Source organism: Scyliorhinus canicula, chromosome 4, assembly GCF_902713615.1.
Source record: "Scyliorhinus canicula chromosome 4, sScyCan1.1, whole genome shotgun sequence".
NCBI lineage: Eukaryota > Metazoa > Chordata > Chondrichthyes > Carcharhiniformes > Scyliorhinidae > Scyliorhinus > Scyliorhinus canicula.
The window spans coordinates 131111310-131124812 of NC_052149.1; the positions used below are offsets into that span (position 1 = coordinate 131111310).

At 49.8% G+C, this 13503-nt stretch overlaps 1 protein-coding gene across 1 annotated transcript in view; it reads right to left on the minus strand.

Moving 5' to 3' along the window:
- Positions 1 to 13503, minus strand: part of tnr (tenascin R (restrictin, janusin)) — a 390478-nt gene that overhangs the window by 198180 nt on the left and 178795 nt on the right. Inside the window, 1 exon segment of the mRNA XM_038795191.1 lies at positions 11404 to 11673. Within this exon segment, the coding sequence (XP_038651119.1) occupies positions 11404 to 11673 (270 nt within the window).

The window sequence follows — 13503 nt, forward strand, 5'->3', positions numbered from 1 at the left end:
TACAAATCTTTGAGGAAGTGGCAAAGTTGATTGATGAGGTAAGGTCTGGAGATGTCATATACATGGATTTCAGTGAGGCATTTGATAAGGTTCTCCATGGTAGGCTGATGGAGAAAATGAAGTCTCATGGGGTCCAGGGTGTACTAGCTAGATGGATAAAGAACTGGCTGGGCAACAGGAGACAGGGAGTAGTAGTGGAAGGGAGTTTCTCAAAATGGAGAACTGTGACCAGTGGTGTTCAACAGGGATCCGTGCTGGGACCACTGTTGTTTGTGATATACATAAATGATCTGGAGGAAGGTATAGGTGGTCTGATTAGCAAGTTTGCAGATGACAGTAAGATTGGTGGAGTAGCGGATAGTGAAGGGGACTGTCAGAGAATACAGCAAAATATAGATAGGTTGGAGAGTTGGGCGGAGAAATGGCAGATGGAGTTCAATCCGGGCAAATCCGGGCAGCAGGGTAGCACGGTGGTTAGCATAAATGCTTCACAGCTCCAGGGTCCCAGGTTCAATTCCCGGCTGGGTCACTGTCTGTGTGGAGTCTGCACGTCCTCCCCCTGTGTGCGTGTGTTTCCTCCGGGTGCTCCGGTTTCCTCCCACAGTCCAAAGATGTGCGGGTTAGGTGGATTGGCCATGCTAAATTGCCCGTAGTGTCCTAATAAAAGTAAGGTTAAGGGGGGGGTTGTTGGGTTACGGATATAGGGTGGATACGTGGGTTTGAGTAGGGTGATCATGGCTCGGCACAACATTGAGGGCCGAAGGGCCTGTTCTGTGCTGTACTGTTCTATATGTTCTATATAAATGCGAGGTGGTGCATTTTGGAAGATTCAATTCAAGACAGAAGTATACGGTAAATGAAAAAGCCCTGGGGAAAATTGATGTACAGAGAGTTCTGGGTGTTCAGGTCCATTGTACCCTGAAGGTGGCAACGCAGGTGGATAGAGTGGTCAATAAGGCGTACAGCATGCTTTCCTTCATCGGACGGGATATTGAGTATAAGAGTCGGCAGGTCATGTTACAGTTGTATAGGACTTTGGTTAGGCCATATTTGGAATACTGCGTGCAGTTCTGGTCGCCACATTACCAAAAGGATGTGGATGTTTTAGAGAGGGTGCAGAGGAGGTTCACCAGGATGTTGCCTGGTATGGAGGGCGCTAGCTATGATGAAAGGTTGAGTAGATTAGGATTGTTTTCATTAGAAAGACGGCAGTTGAGGGGGGACCTGATTGAGGTCTACAAAATCATGAGAGGTTGGACAGGGTGGATAGCAACAAGCTTTTTCCCAGAGTGGGGGACTCAATTACTAGGGGTCACGAGTTCAAGGTGAGAGGGGAAAAGTTTAAGGGAGATATGCGTGGAAAATTCTTTATGCAGAGGGTGATGGGTGCCTGGAACGCATTGCCGACGAAGGTGGTCGAGGCGGGCACGGTAGTGTAATTTAAGATGTGTCTAAACAGATACATGAATGGGCAGGGAGCAGAGGGATTCTGATCCTTGGAAAATAGGCGACAGTTTGATATAGAGGATCTGGATCGGCGCAGGCTTGGAGGGCCGAAGGGCCTGTTCCTGTGCTGTAATTTTTCTTTGTTCTCTTTGTTCTTTATGAACCACGTATACTTCCAGATGGAGTTGAAAATATGTGACCATCAGTGCCCACAGGGGTCTATATGAATACCCCTGGCTTCCATTTTGAGTGTCATCTGCCTGTGCAATCTTCCAGTGGGTTATGAAGATCATCCTTCAAGGGCTCCCAATGGTGGGGGTGGACCTGGACGACGACTTGATTACTGGAGCCACTGAGAGAGAACATCTGGATAATTTAGAGGAAGTCCTCCGCCATCTCTCTGAGGCAGACGCGGCCTAAAGAGGGGCATGTGCGTTCTCCAGGCAAAAGAAGGATGGCATGCATCTGGTGGAGGAGAAGCTATCTGAGGCCCAGACACCTCAGAATACGACTGAGGTACAGTATTTCCTTGGGCTCGTAAACTATTATTGCAAATCCATTCTGAATTTGGCAACCGTATTGGTGCCGCTACATGCACCCCTAAAAAACCATCAGGAATGGGCATGGGGGGCACCGCAAGAAGATGCATTTGCCAAAGTAAAGCGACAACTGTCATCCTCTAGGCCGCTGACGCATTATGACCCTTCGAGGCTACACTTGACCACGTGATACCTCCCCATATAGCATCGGGGCGGTGTTGTCATCCCAGAGGGATGACGAGACGGAAAGGCCAATACCCTATGCATTAAGAACTTTGGCCGATGCAGAGCTTGGTATGCTCAGATCGATAAAGAAGGACAGGACAATTTTATGAGTGGGCACAAAAGGACCCCACCTTGGCGAAGTTGCAGCATGTTGTCCTGCATGGGGGAATTACAAAGAAAATTACAGCACGGGAACAGGCCCTTCGGCCCTCCCAACCTGCGCCGGTGCAGATCCTTTATCTAAACCTGTCTCCTATTTTCCAAGGTCTACTTCCCTCTGTTGCCGCCCGTTCATATACCTGTCTAGATGCATCTTAAATGATGCTATCGTGCCCACCTCTACCACCTCCGCTGGTAAAGCGTTCCAGGCACCCACCACCCTCTGCGTAAAAAACTTTCCACGCACATCTCCCTTAATCTTTCCCCCTCTCACCTTGAAATCGTGACCCCTTGCAACTGACACCCCCACTCTTGGGAAAAGCTTGTTGCTATCCACCCTGTCCATACCTCTCATAATTTTGTATACCTCAATCAGGTCCCCCTTCAACCTCCGTCATTCCAACGAAAACAATCCTAATCTACTCAACCTTTCTTCATAGCTAGCACCCTCCATACCAGACAACATCCTGGTGAACCTCCTCTGCACCCTCTCCAAAGCATCCACATCCTTCTGGTAATGTGGCTACCAGAACTGCACGCAGTATTCCAAATGTGGGCGAACCAAAGTCCCATACAACTGTAACATGACCTGCCTACTCTTGTACTCAATACCCCGTCCGATGAAGGCAAGCATGCTGTATGCCTTCTTGACCACTCTATCAACCTGCGTTGCCACCTTCAGGGTACAATGGACCTGAACTCCCAGATCTCTCTGGCATCAATTTTCCCCAGGACCCTCCCATTGACCATATAGTCCGCTCTTGAATTTGATCTTCCAAAATGCATCACCTCACATTTGCCTGGATTGAACTCCATCTGCCATTTCTCTGCCCAACTCTCCAATCTATCTATATTTTGTTGTATTCTCTGTCAGTCCTCCTCGCTATCTGCAACTCCACCAATCTTAGTATCATCTGCAAACTTGCTAATCAGACCACCTATACCTTCCTCCAGGTCATTTATGTAGATCACAAAAAACAGTGGTCCGAGCACGGATCCCTGTGGAACACCACTAGTCACCCTTCTCCATTTTGAGACACTCCCTTCCACCACTACTCTCTGCCTCCTGTTGCCCAGCCAGTTCTTTATCCATCTAGCTAGTACACCCTGAACCCCATACAACTTCACTTTTGCCATCAACCTGCCATGGGAAACTTTATCAAATGCCTTACTAAAGTCCATGTATATGACATCTACAGCCCTTCCCTCATCAATTAACTTTGTCACTTCCTCAAAAAATTCAGAGAGAACTGCTGGAGGAGCTGCAGGTTTTCATGACTAAGCAACAGGAGTTTTGTGTGGGGGATGGCATACTCCTCTGGGTAGCCGTGTTCTCGGCCCGAGTCAAGGCAGGACCTGCACAATGGATACCAGGGGGTGTGCAAAATGAAGATGCTCGCCAGACGTTACGTGTGGCGGCCGGAGCTTGATGGCGACATTGAGCTTGGTGAAGCAGAGTACAGCATGTCAAGAGGCATCAAAAGTTCCCACCCTGAGCCTAATTTCACCCCTGAGAGCAGCCAGGTCGGCCATGGGTGCGATTAGGTATCTTAGGGTCAATGTTCTCGCTGTTCATCAAGGCTCACTCTAAATTATTGGATGTTTACCAAATGCTATCCACCATTTCATGGACTAGCATTGAAAAGCTACGGCAACCACTTAGAACAAAGAATGAAGAACAAAAAAAGTACAGCACAGAAACAGGCCCTTCTACCCTTCAAGCCTGCGCCGACCATGCTGCCCGTCGAAACAAAAATCTTCTACACTTTCAGGGTCCGTATCCCTCTATTCCCATCTTATTCATGTATTTGTCAAGATGCCCCTTAAAAGTCACTATTGTCCCTGCTTCCACCACCTCCTCTGGCAGCGAGTTCCAGGCACCCACTGCCCTCTGTGTAAAAGACTTACCTCGTACATCTCCTCTAAACCTTTCCCCTCGCACCTTAAACCTATGCCCCCCAGTAATTGACCCCTCTACCCTGGGAAAAAGTCTATCCACTCTGTCTATGCCCCTCATAATCTTGTCGACCTCTATCTGGTTGCCCCTCAATCTCCTTTGTTCCAGTGAGAACAAACCAAGTGGATGGATGGATGGATTTATTTATTGCCACGTGCACCAAGGTACAGTGAAAGTATTTTTCTGCGAGCAGCTCAGCAGATCATTAAGTACATGGGAAGAAAATGAAAGAAAACAAAATACATAATTGGGCAACACAAGATATACAATGTAACTACATAAGCACCGACATCAGATGAAGCATACAGGGTGTAGTATTAATCAGGTCAGTCCACAAGAGGGTCATTTACGAGTCTGGTAACAGTGGGGAAGAAGCTGTTTTTGAGTCTGTTGGTGCATGTTCTCAGACTTCTGTATCTCCTGCCCAATGGAAGAAGTTGGAAGAGTGAGTAAGCCGGGTGGGAGGGATCTTTGATTATGCTGCCCGCTTTCCCCAGGCAGCGGGAGGTGTAGATGGAGTCAATGGATGGGAGGCAGGTTCATGTGATGGACTGGGCAGTGTCCACGACTCTCTGAAGTTCCTTGGGGTCCTGGGCTGAGCAGTTGCCATACCAGGCTGTGATGCAGCCCGATAGGATGCTTTCTATAGTGCATCTGTAAAAGTTGGTTAGGGTTAATGTGGACATGCTGAATTTTGTTAGTTTCCTGAGGAAGGCTTTCTTGGTGGTAACGTCGACGTGGGTGGACCAGGACAGATATTTGGTGATGTGCACCCTTAGGAATTTGAAACTGCTAACCATCTCCACCTCGGCCCCGTTGATGCTGACAGGGGTGTGTACAGTACGTTGCTTCCTGAAATCATTCAACCTGAAGTTTATTCAACCTCTCCTCATAGCTAATACCCTCCATACCAGGCAACATCCTGGTAAATCTCTTCTGCACCCTCTCCAAAGCCTCCGCATCCTTCTGGTAGTGTGGCGACCAGAATTGAACACTATATTCCAAGTGTGGCCTAACTAAGGTTCTATACAGCTGCAACATGACTTGCCAATTTTTATACTCAATGCCCCGGCCAATTAAGACAAGCATGCCATATGCCTTCTTGACTCTTGTCCACCTGTGTTGCCCCTTTCAGTGACCTATGGACCTGTACACCAAGATCCCTCTGACTCGCAGTATTCTTGAGGGTTCTACCATTCACTGTATATTCCCTACCTGCATTAGACCTTCCAAAATGCATTACCTCACATTTGTCCAGATTAAACTCCATCTGCTATCTCGCCGCCCAAGTCTCCAAACGATCTAAATCCTGCTATATCCTCTGACAGTCCTCATCGCTATCTGCAATTCCACCAACCTTTGTGTCGTCCTCAAACTTCTATGACCTAGCCAGTTTTGTATCCATCTTGCCAGCTCACCTCTTATCCCACGTGGCTTCACCTTTTGTACCAGTCTGCCATGAGGGACCTTGTCAAAGGCCTTACTGAAGTCCAAATAGACAACATCCACTGCCCCACCTGCATCAATCATCTTTGTGACCTCCTCGAAAAACTCTATTAAGTTAGTGAGACACAACCGCCCCTTCACAAAACCATGCTGCCTCTCACTAATACATCCATTTCCTTCCAAATGGGAGTAGATTCTGTCTCGAAGAATTCTCTCCAGTAATTTCCCTACCACTGATGGAAGGCTCACCGGCCTGTAGTTCCTTGTATTATCCTTGCTACCCTTCTTAAACAAAGGAACAACATTGGCTATTCTCCAGTCCTCCAGGACATCACCTGATGACAGCGAGGATCGAAAGATTTCTGTCAAGGCCTCAGCAACTTCCTCACTAGCCTCCTTCAGTATTCTGGGGTAGATCCCATCAGGCCCTGGGGACGTATCTACCTTAATACTTTTCAAGACGCCCAACACCTCATCTTTTTGGATCTCAATGTGACCCAGGCTATCTACACACCCTTCTCCAGACTCAACATCACCAATCCCATCTCTTTGGTGAATACTGATGCAAAGTATTCATTTAGTACCTCACCCATTTCCTCTGGCTCCACACATAGATTCCCTTTCCTATCCTTCAGTGGGCCAACCCTTTCCTGGATACCCTCTTGCGTTTTATGTAGGTGTAGAAAGCCGTGGGATTTTCCTTAACCCTATTTGCCAATGACTTTTAGCCCTCTTGACTCCTTGCTGAAGTTCCTTCCTACTTTCCTTATATTCCACACAGGTTTCGTCTGTTCCCAGCCTTCTAGCCCTGACAAATGCCTCCTTTTTCTTTTTGACGAGGCCTACAATATCTCTCGTTATCCAAGGTTCCTGAAATTTGCCATATTTATCCTTCTTCCGCACAGGAACATGCCGGTCCTGAATTCCTTTCAACTGGCATCTGAAAGCCTTCCACATATCAGATGTAGATGTACCTTCAAACATCTGCCCCCAATCTAGGTTCTTCAGTTCCCGCCCAATATTGTTATAATTAGCTTTCCCCCAATTTAGCACATTCACCCGAAGGCCACTCTTATCCTTGTCCACCAGCACTTTAAAACTTACTGAATTGTGGTCACTGTTCCTGAAATGCTCCCCGACTGAAACTTCTACCACCTGACCGGGCTCATTCCCCAAAACCAGGTCCAGTACAGCCCCTTCCCTAGTTGGACTATCTACATATTGTTTTAAAAAGCCCTCCTGGATGCTCCTTACAAACTCTGCCTCGTTCAAGCCCCGAGCTCTAAGTGAGTCCCAGTCAATATTGGGGAAGTTAAAGTTTCCCATCACAACAACCCTAGGCGGTATTCTCCCCTACCCGGCGGGGCGGGGGGTCTGCGCCGGAAGGTTTGGCGCCCCGCCGACTGACGCGAACGGCCTTTCCGCCCCGCCAGCCGGCGCGAAAGGTTGGCCGAAAGGCCTTCGCCAGCCAGCATGAGGCTGCGCATGCGCCGGAGCATCAGCGGCCGCTGACATCATCCCAGCACATGCTCAGTAGGGGGGGTCTCTTCCGCCTCCGCCATGGTGGAGGCCGTGGCACCGGCGGAAGAAAAAGAGTGCCCCCACGGCACTGGCCCACCCGCCGATCGGTGGGCCCCGATCGCGGGCCAGGCCACCGTGGGGGCACCCCCGGGGTCCGATCTCCCCCCTCCCCCCCCCCCCCCCCCCCCCCCAGGACCCCGGGGCCCGCTCTCGCCGCCTGCTCCCACTGGCACCAGAGGTGCTGCAATTCCCGCCGGCGGGAGAGGCCTGACAGCGGCGGGACGTCAGCCCATCGCGGGCCAGAGAATCGCCACAGGGGGCACGCCGTCCGGCGCGGTGGGATTCCCACCTCCGCCAATTCCGGGTGGCGGAGAATTCCGGCCATGGCGGGATCTACACAGGCCCCGGGCGATTCTCCGACCCTGCGGGGGGGTCGGAGAATACCGCCCCCTGTTGCTTTTACTCCTCTCCAAAATCTGTCTACCTATCTGCTCCTCTATCTCCCGCTGGCTGTTGGGAGGCCTGTAGTAAACCCCCAACATTGTGACTGCACACTTCGTATTCCTGATCTCTACCCATATCGCCTCACTGCCCTCTGAGGTGTCCTCCCGTCGTACAGCTGTGATATTCTCCCTAACCAGTAGCGCAACTCCTCCACCCATTTTACCTCCCCCTCTATCCCACCTGAAAAATCTAAATCCTGGAATGTTTAGCGACCAATCCTGTCCTTCCCTCAACCAGGTCTCTGTAATGGCAACAACATCATAGTTCCAAGTACTAATCCAAGCTCTAAATTAATCTGCCTTACCTGTTGTAGTTCTTGCATTAAAACATATGCACTTCTGGCCACCGGACCCGCTGTGTTCAGCAACATCTCCCTGTCTGCTCTTCCACAGAGCCATACTGGCCCTATTCCCTAGTTCTCCCTCAATGCTTTCACCTTCTGACCTATTGATCCAGTGCCCACCCTCCTGCCATACTAGTTTAAACCCTCCCATGTGACACTAGCAAACATCGCGGCCAGGATATTTATGCCTCTCCAGTTTAGATGCAACCCGTCCTTCTTATACAGGTCACACCTGCCCCGGAAGAGCTCCCAGTGGTCCAGATAACTGAAACCCTCCCTCCTACACCAGCTGTTTAGCCACGTGTTTAGCTGCTCTATCTTCCTATTTCTAGCCTCACTGGCACGTGGCACAGAGAGTAATTTTGAGATTACAACCCTAGAGGTTCTGTCTTTTAACTTTCTGCCGAGCTCCCTGAACTCCTGCTGCAGGACCTCATGCCCCTTCCTGCCTATGTCGTTAGTACCAATATGTACCACAACCTCTGCCTGTTTGCCCTCCCCCTTCAGGATGCCCGCTACCCGTTCAGAGATATCCTGGACCCTGGCACCAGGGATGCAACATACCATCCTGAAGTCTCTTTCACGTCCACAGAAGCACCTATCTGTGCCCCTGACTATAGAGTCCCCTATGACTATTGCTCTTCTGCACTTTGACCCTCCCTGCTGAACATCAGAGCCAGCCGTGGTGCCCCTGCCCTGGCTGCTGCTGTTTTCCCCTGATAGGCTATTCCCCCCCGACAGTATCCAAAGGGGTATACCTGTTGGAGAGGGGGACAACCACAGGGGATTCCTACACTGACTGCCTGCCCCTTCTGGTGGTCATCCATTTCTCTGCCTGCACCTTGGGTGTGGCCACATTTATATAACTGCTATCTATGACGCTTTCCGCCACCTGCATGCTCCTAAGTGCATCCAACTGCTGCTCCAACCGAACTATGTGGTCTGTGAGGAACTCCAGTTGGCTGCACTTTCTGCAGATGAAGCTATCTGGGACGCTGGAAGCCTCCCGGACCTGCCACATCTCACAGTCAGAGCGCTGCACCCCTCTAATTGACATTGCGTCAATTAATTAGTAAAATAAATTTTAAAAATAAATTATGTTTCCTAGCACTGGATTGCTACTATAAATGTAAATACTAAATACAGTTCTCTCCAATCTCTGGCTTAGATACCCCTCTAAATTATGATTAAGTAATTAATTAATTATGTTTAATTCATTGAACAATGTTTAAATTTATTGCAGATTTCCTATGAGCCAATTAGGTCACAGCTTTCCTGTGACGTCAGAATAGCAGAATATCTATCACTTACCCGTTCCCAAGCTGCTCCCTGGCTCTCTCTCTCCCGAAAATGAAGGCCACAGGAACCTGGGGGTAAGATTTTATATCACCTACCTTCCCAGGGTGCTCCCTCGTTTTCTCCCTGCTTCCCGGAATGCACTCTGGATCTCTCCCTGCTGATTACCTTCAGCACCTTCTCCCACTCCACGCCGAATTACCACACTGCCCAAACTACCAAGTTCCAATTCCAATTCCCACTCAGGCTGTGTCTCCTTCACCTGTGCAAAGCGTACTTTCAATTTAGTGTTCATGGCATTCCGGAGGTGCTCGCCACTGACAACTTTCACCAGTGAGGAATTCTCACAGTTCATGCAGGCGACTGGAGTAAAACACATTCAGACTGCCACATGCCATCCTTCTTCAAACAGCCTGTATGAACGTCGAGTACTGACTTTTAGGCACATAAAGAAACAAGCCATGGGGTCCATGGAGACAAAATTGGTGCGTTTTGTGTTCAACTATCAGACCACACCACATGTGACGACCGGGATAGCACCAGCAGAATTGCTGATGGCCGAAGGCTAACCCGTCTTAGCCTGATGTTTCCTAATATTGGCAGGAAAATGGAGAGAAAACAAGATCTCCAGAAAATGTACCATAACCAATGGAAGCAGGATAGACTGTTCAAGCCAGGGGAGGCTGTGTACGTCGGAATATTGGAGACAGTGACCGATGGGTACCAGGGACCATAGCGAAGACTAGACCTGTCTCTTATAAAGTACAAGCCAAAAGATGGACCAAGGAGAAAAGACGTAGACCATCTTAAAAATCCTGCACCAGGACCAGCACCCTCTAGATGAGTCAGTCCTTTGTCCCTTTTGCCTATCATCCAGGTGCCAAGAAGCATCACTGAAGGGACAGAATGCAGATATGTGCCAGATGTAAGATTCTGGGTCAGGCATGGAGACAGAAGCATCCAGAGTCAGTGGGTGACTGGCCAGAGAGAGACAACCGAAAGCACCCCTAGGCGATTGGCATGAAGGTTGTGCCACTGTGCCACCACTGATCACCCCAAACTGACCACCCAAATTGATCGTTCAGTTTGAGGTGGTCAGTTTGAGGCAGTCTGCCAGCCCACAAGTGTCACGAAGATAAAAGGGACAGAAACAGGTCTCAGTTAAGTTAAAGAAAGAGCTGCAGACTTTAAGAGTGTCACTGCGGCGAATGCACCCTTCTGGAGCAGTGCTGTTCTGTTTAGCACAGCCATTGATCTGAAAATGTGCATGTGAGCTAGTGTTTGACTGTCCTCAGAAACCCAGGGAGAAAGGATCTCAGAAGGCAAGATTGAAATACTGTGAGGTGGGCCATTGTTAAAGCTATTCAAGTATGAGTAAAGTTTGGAGAGAAGTCCAAGATTTCAAAGGTGAAGTTGGGAATCTCTCATGAGATAGAGTTTCAAAGAGAATGTGTGACTTGGTGTTTACTGACGTCCGAGAACTCCATGGACTCTGTCTTGGTTGCATTTGTCATGTATTCTGTGGTGTGTGTTTGTGACTACAGTTCATCTATTAATTTACATGTACCTCCTACTTACCATTAATATTAGAGTATAGGATACATATTGTAAATTACCTTTCTGAACTTGCACAGTTTGACTTTGTTCAAAACCTGTGCATTCTTGTGGCTTTATTCCAAAAGCAGGTGTCTTCAATCTTAACATTGATCAACTTTAAACAAAACACTATCGGGCCCTGATCGGTATGCCCCACAGGGCCTGAACAACGATCATAACAACAGACAAGTGCATGCATTTATTTCAAACCGAGCATGCTGGAGAAACACAACAGGTCTGGCAGCAGTTGCGAAGAAAGGTTTCGCATCAAAATGACTCTTCTGCAGAATACATTTTATACTTATTTCATATACATACATGTACTCTTACATATATGTATACAGAGACACATGGATACGTGGGCACCTTACCTGTGGTAAAGGCTGCAGTTATAGATTGGCTCTGTCCATGCTCATGAATGCCAGTGACTGACACCTGGTACAGTGACGCAGGTCTGAGATTCTGCAGGGAGTATTGGCTCAGAGTAGGCTGCAGTCTCAGCGTGGTCTTCTCACTCGCCCCACTGGCTAGTCCATACGACAGCAGCACATGGTCGACATGGGCTCTTGGAGGTGTCCATTCCACAAAGGCGAAAGTATCAGCCACCTCCCTGATGGTGATCTGATTTGGCCCATCAATCACTGAAGACAGAAAGAAATGGGGAGCTGTCTCCAAAATAGAATAAATACACACATGGAGAACTGTGATGAATGTCGGGATTTCAGATGCATTATAGGTGTATGGTTCAGTAAGGGTTACAAGCCTTACAAGGGTACCTGTGTGTGTAACTGCTGCAGTCATGTTTTTAAAGAGTCCTGGTTCAAAAAGCACGTATGTTTTGGGTGTCAGGGGTGCAATTAGGACATTGTACAAAACCTGAACAGTTTTGTTTGGATTAGGGGGGTTTCCTGTGGAGTTAATTTAAAATGTCAGCTTGGTAAAATTATGTAATTACTGGGTGGAGCTAAGAGGCACGATTTAACTTTTAAAAAGTACAGAGTCTGATCTGTGCGAGAAACACGCCGGGAACGACCCCACTATTTACAGGCACTTTGTTTTTCGGCCTTGGGCAAGAGACGCCCGCCAAAGCCACACTTAACCATATATCTGACGAGCAGAGCGCCAACGAATGGAGCTCCTCAGCGCAGAAAGATTTAAAAATGGCACCCAATCTATTGACCCTCGATGCGACTCAAGGACCCTTCCCATGCCCCAACCCACCTGTCGGGGGGGGTTCCTCGAGCCCCCCCCCCCCCCCCCCCGTACTGCACCACATACTGGCAGGACATCTACGCACCCGATCCCCAGTGTGGGCAAAATGCCAGCCTGGTACATTGGTAGTGCCACCTAGGCACGCTGGCACTGCCAGGGTGACAGCCTGGCCAGAGGCTGACCACACAGGAGCCTCCGATCATCTGAGAGACCCAAGTGCCATTCCGCCTGGCCCCCATTTGTGGGAACCTGCCATAATCAGCACTCAGCTGGGGTCTCCTCGGCGAGGCCAATAGATGACGGGTGGCTGTTCAAATCGGCGTCAGCGCAGCTAAGTGGGTTTTTAAACTCACTTAACTGTGCGAGACTGGATCCCATCTATTGAGGGTGGTATCCAGATCGCAAGATCTAATCCCAGGGGTGGCCTCTACCGATACCTTCAGGCCACATCCTATCCTGATTCCAGTGGGTAAATCGCACCCAAGGGATCATAAATTTTGCAGGAAAGCAGTTTCATTGAGTTTTAGATTGAGCTGTGAGCAGAAGTCAAACATTTTCTCCCACTGCAGTTCAGTTAAAGACATGTCTGTAGACAGATTTGCAGTTTCTTTCCAGGCAGTTCAGACCTGTTTGATTCCAAGGTGAGCTGAAACAAGTTGAGAAGAAGATTTTGAAGAAATACAGCCAGTTTCTGCATGGTTCTGACAGGATTCAGGGCCGGGATTCCCCCCTACCCGCCCGGGTGGGGGGGGGTGTCCTGGTGGGACGGAGTGGCGTGAACCCCTCCGGCGTTGGGCCTCCCCAAAGGTGCGGAATTCTCTGCACCTTTAGGGGCCAAGCCCTCACATTGAGGGGCTAGGCCCACGCCAGAGTGGCTCCCATTCCGCCGGCCGGCGCGAACGGCCTTTGGCGCCCCGCCAGCCGGGAAGTCCGTGCACGCGCCGGTGCGTCATGGCCGGTGAAGGCCATGGTGGAGCGGAAGAAAAAGAGTGCCCCCACGGCGCAGGCCCGCCCGCTGATCGGTGGGCCCCGATCGCGGGCCAGGCCACCGTGGGGGAACCCCCCAGGGTCAGATTGCCCCGTGTCCCCCCCCCCAGGACCCCGGAGCCAGCCCGCGCCGCCACTCCAGCCGGTACCAGAGGTGGTTTAAACCACGCCGGCGGGAAAGAACTGTCAGCGGCGGGACTTCAGCCCATCGTGGGCCGAAGAATCGCCGCGGGGGGCCTGCCAACCGGCACGGCACAAATCCCACCCCCGCC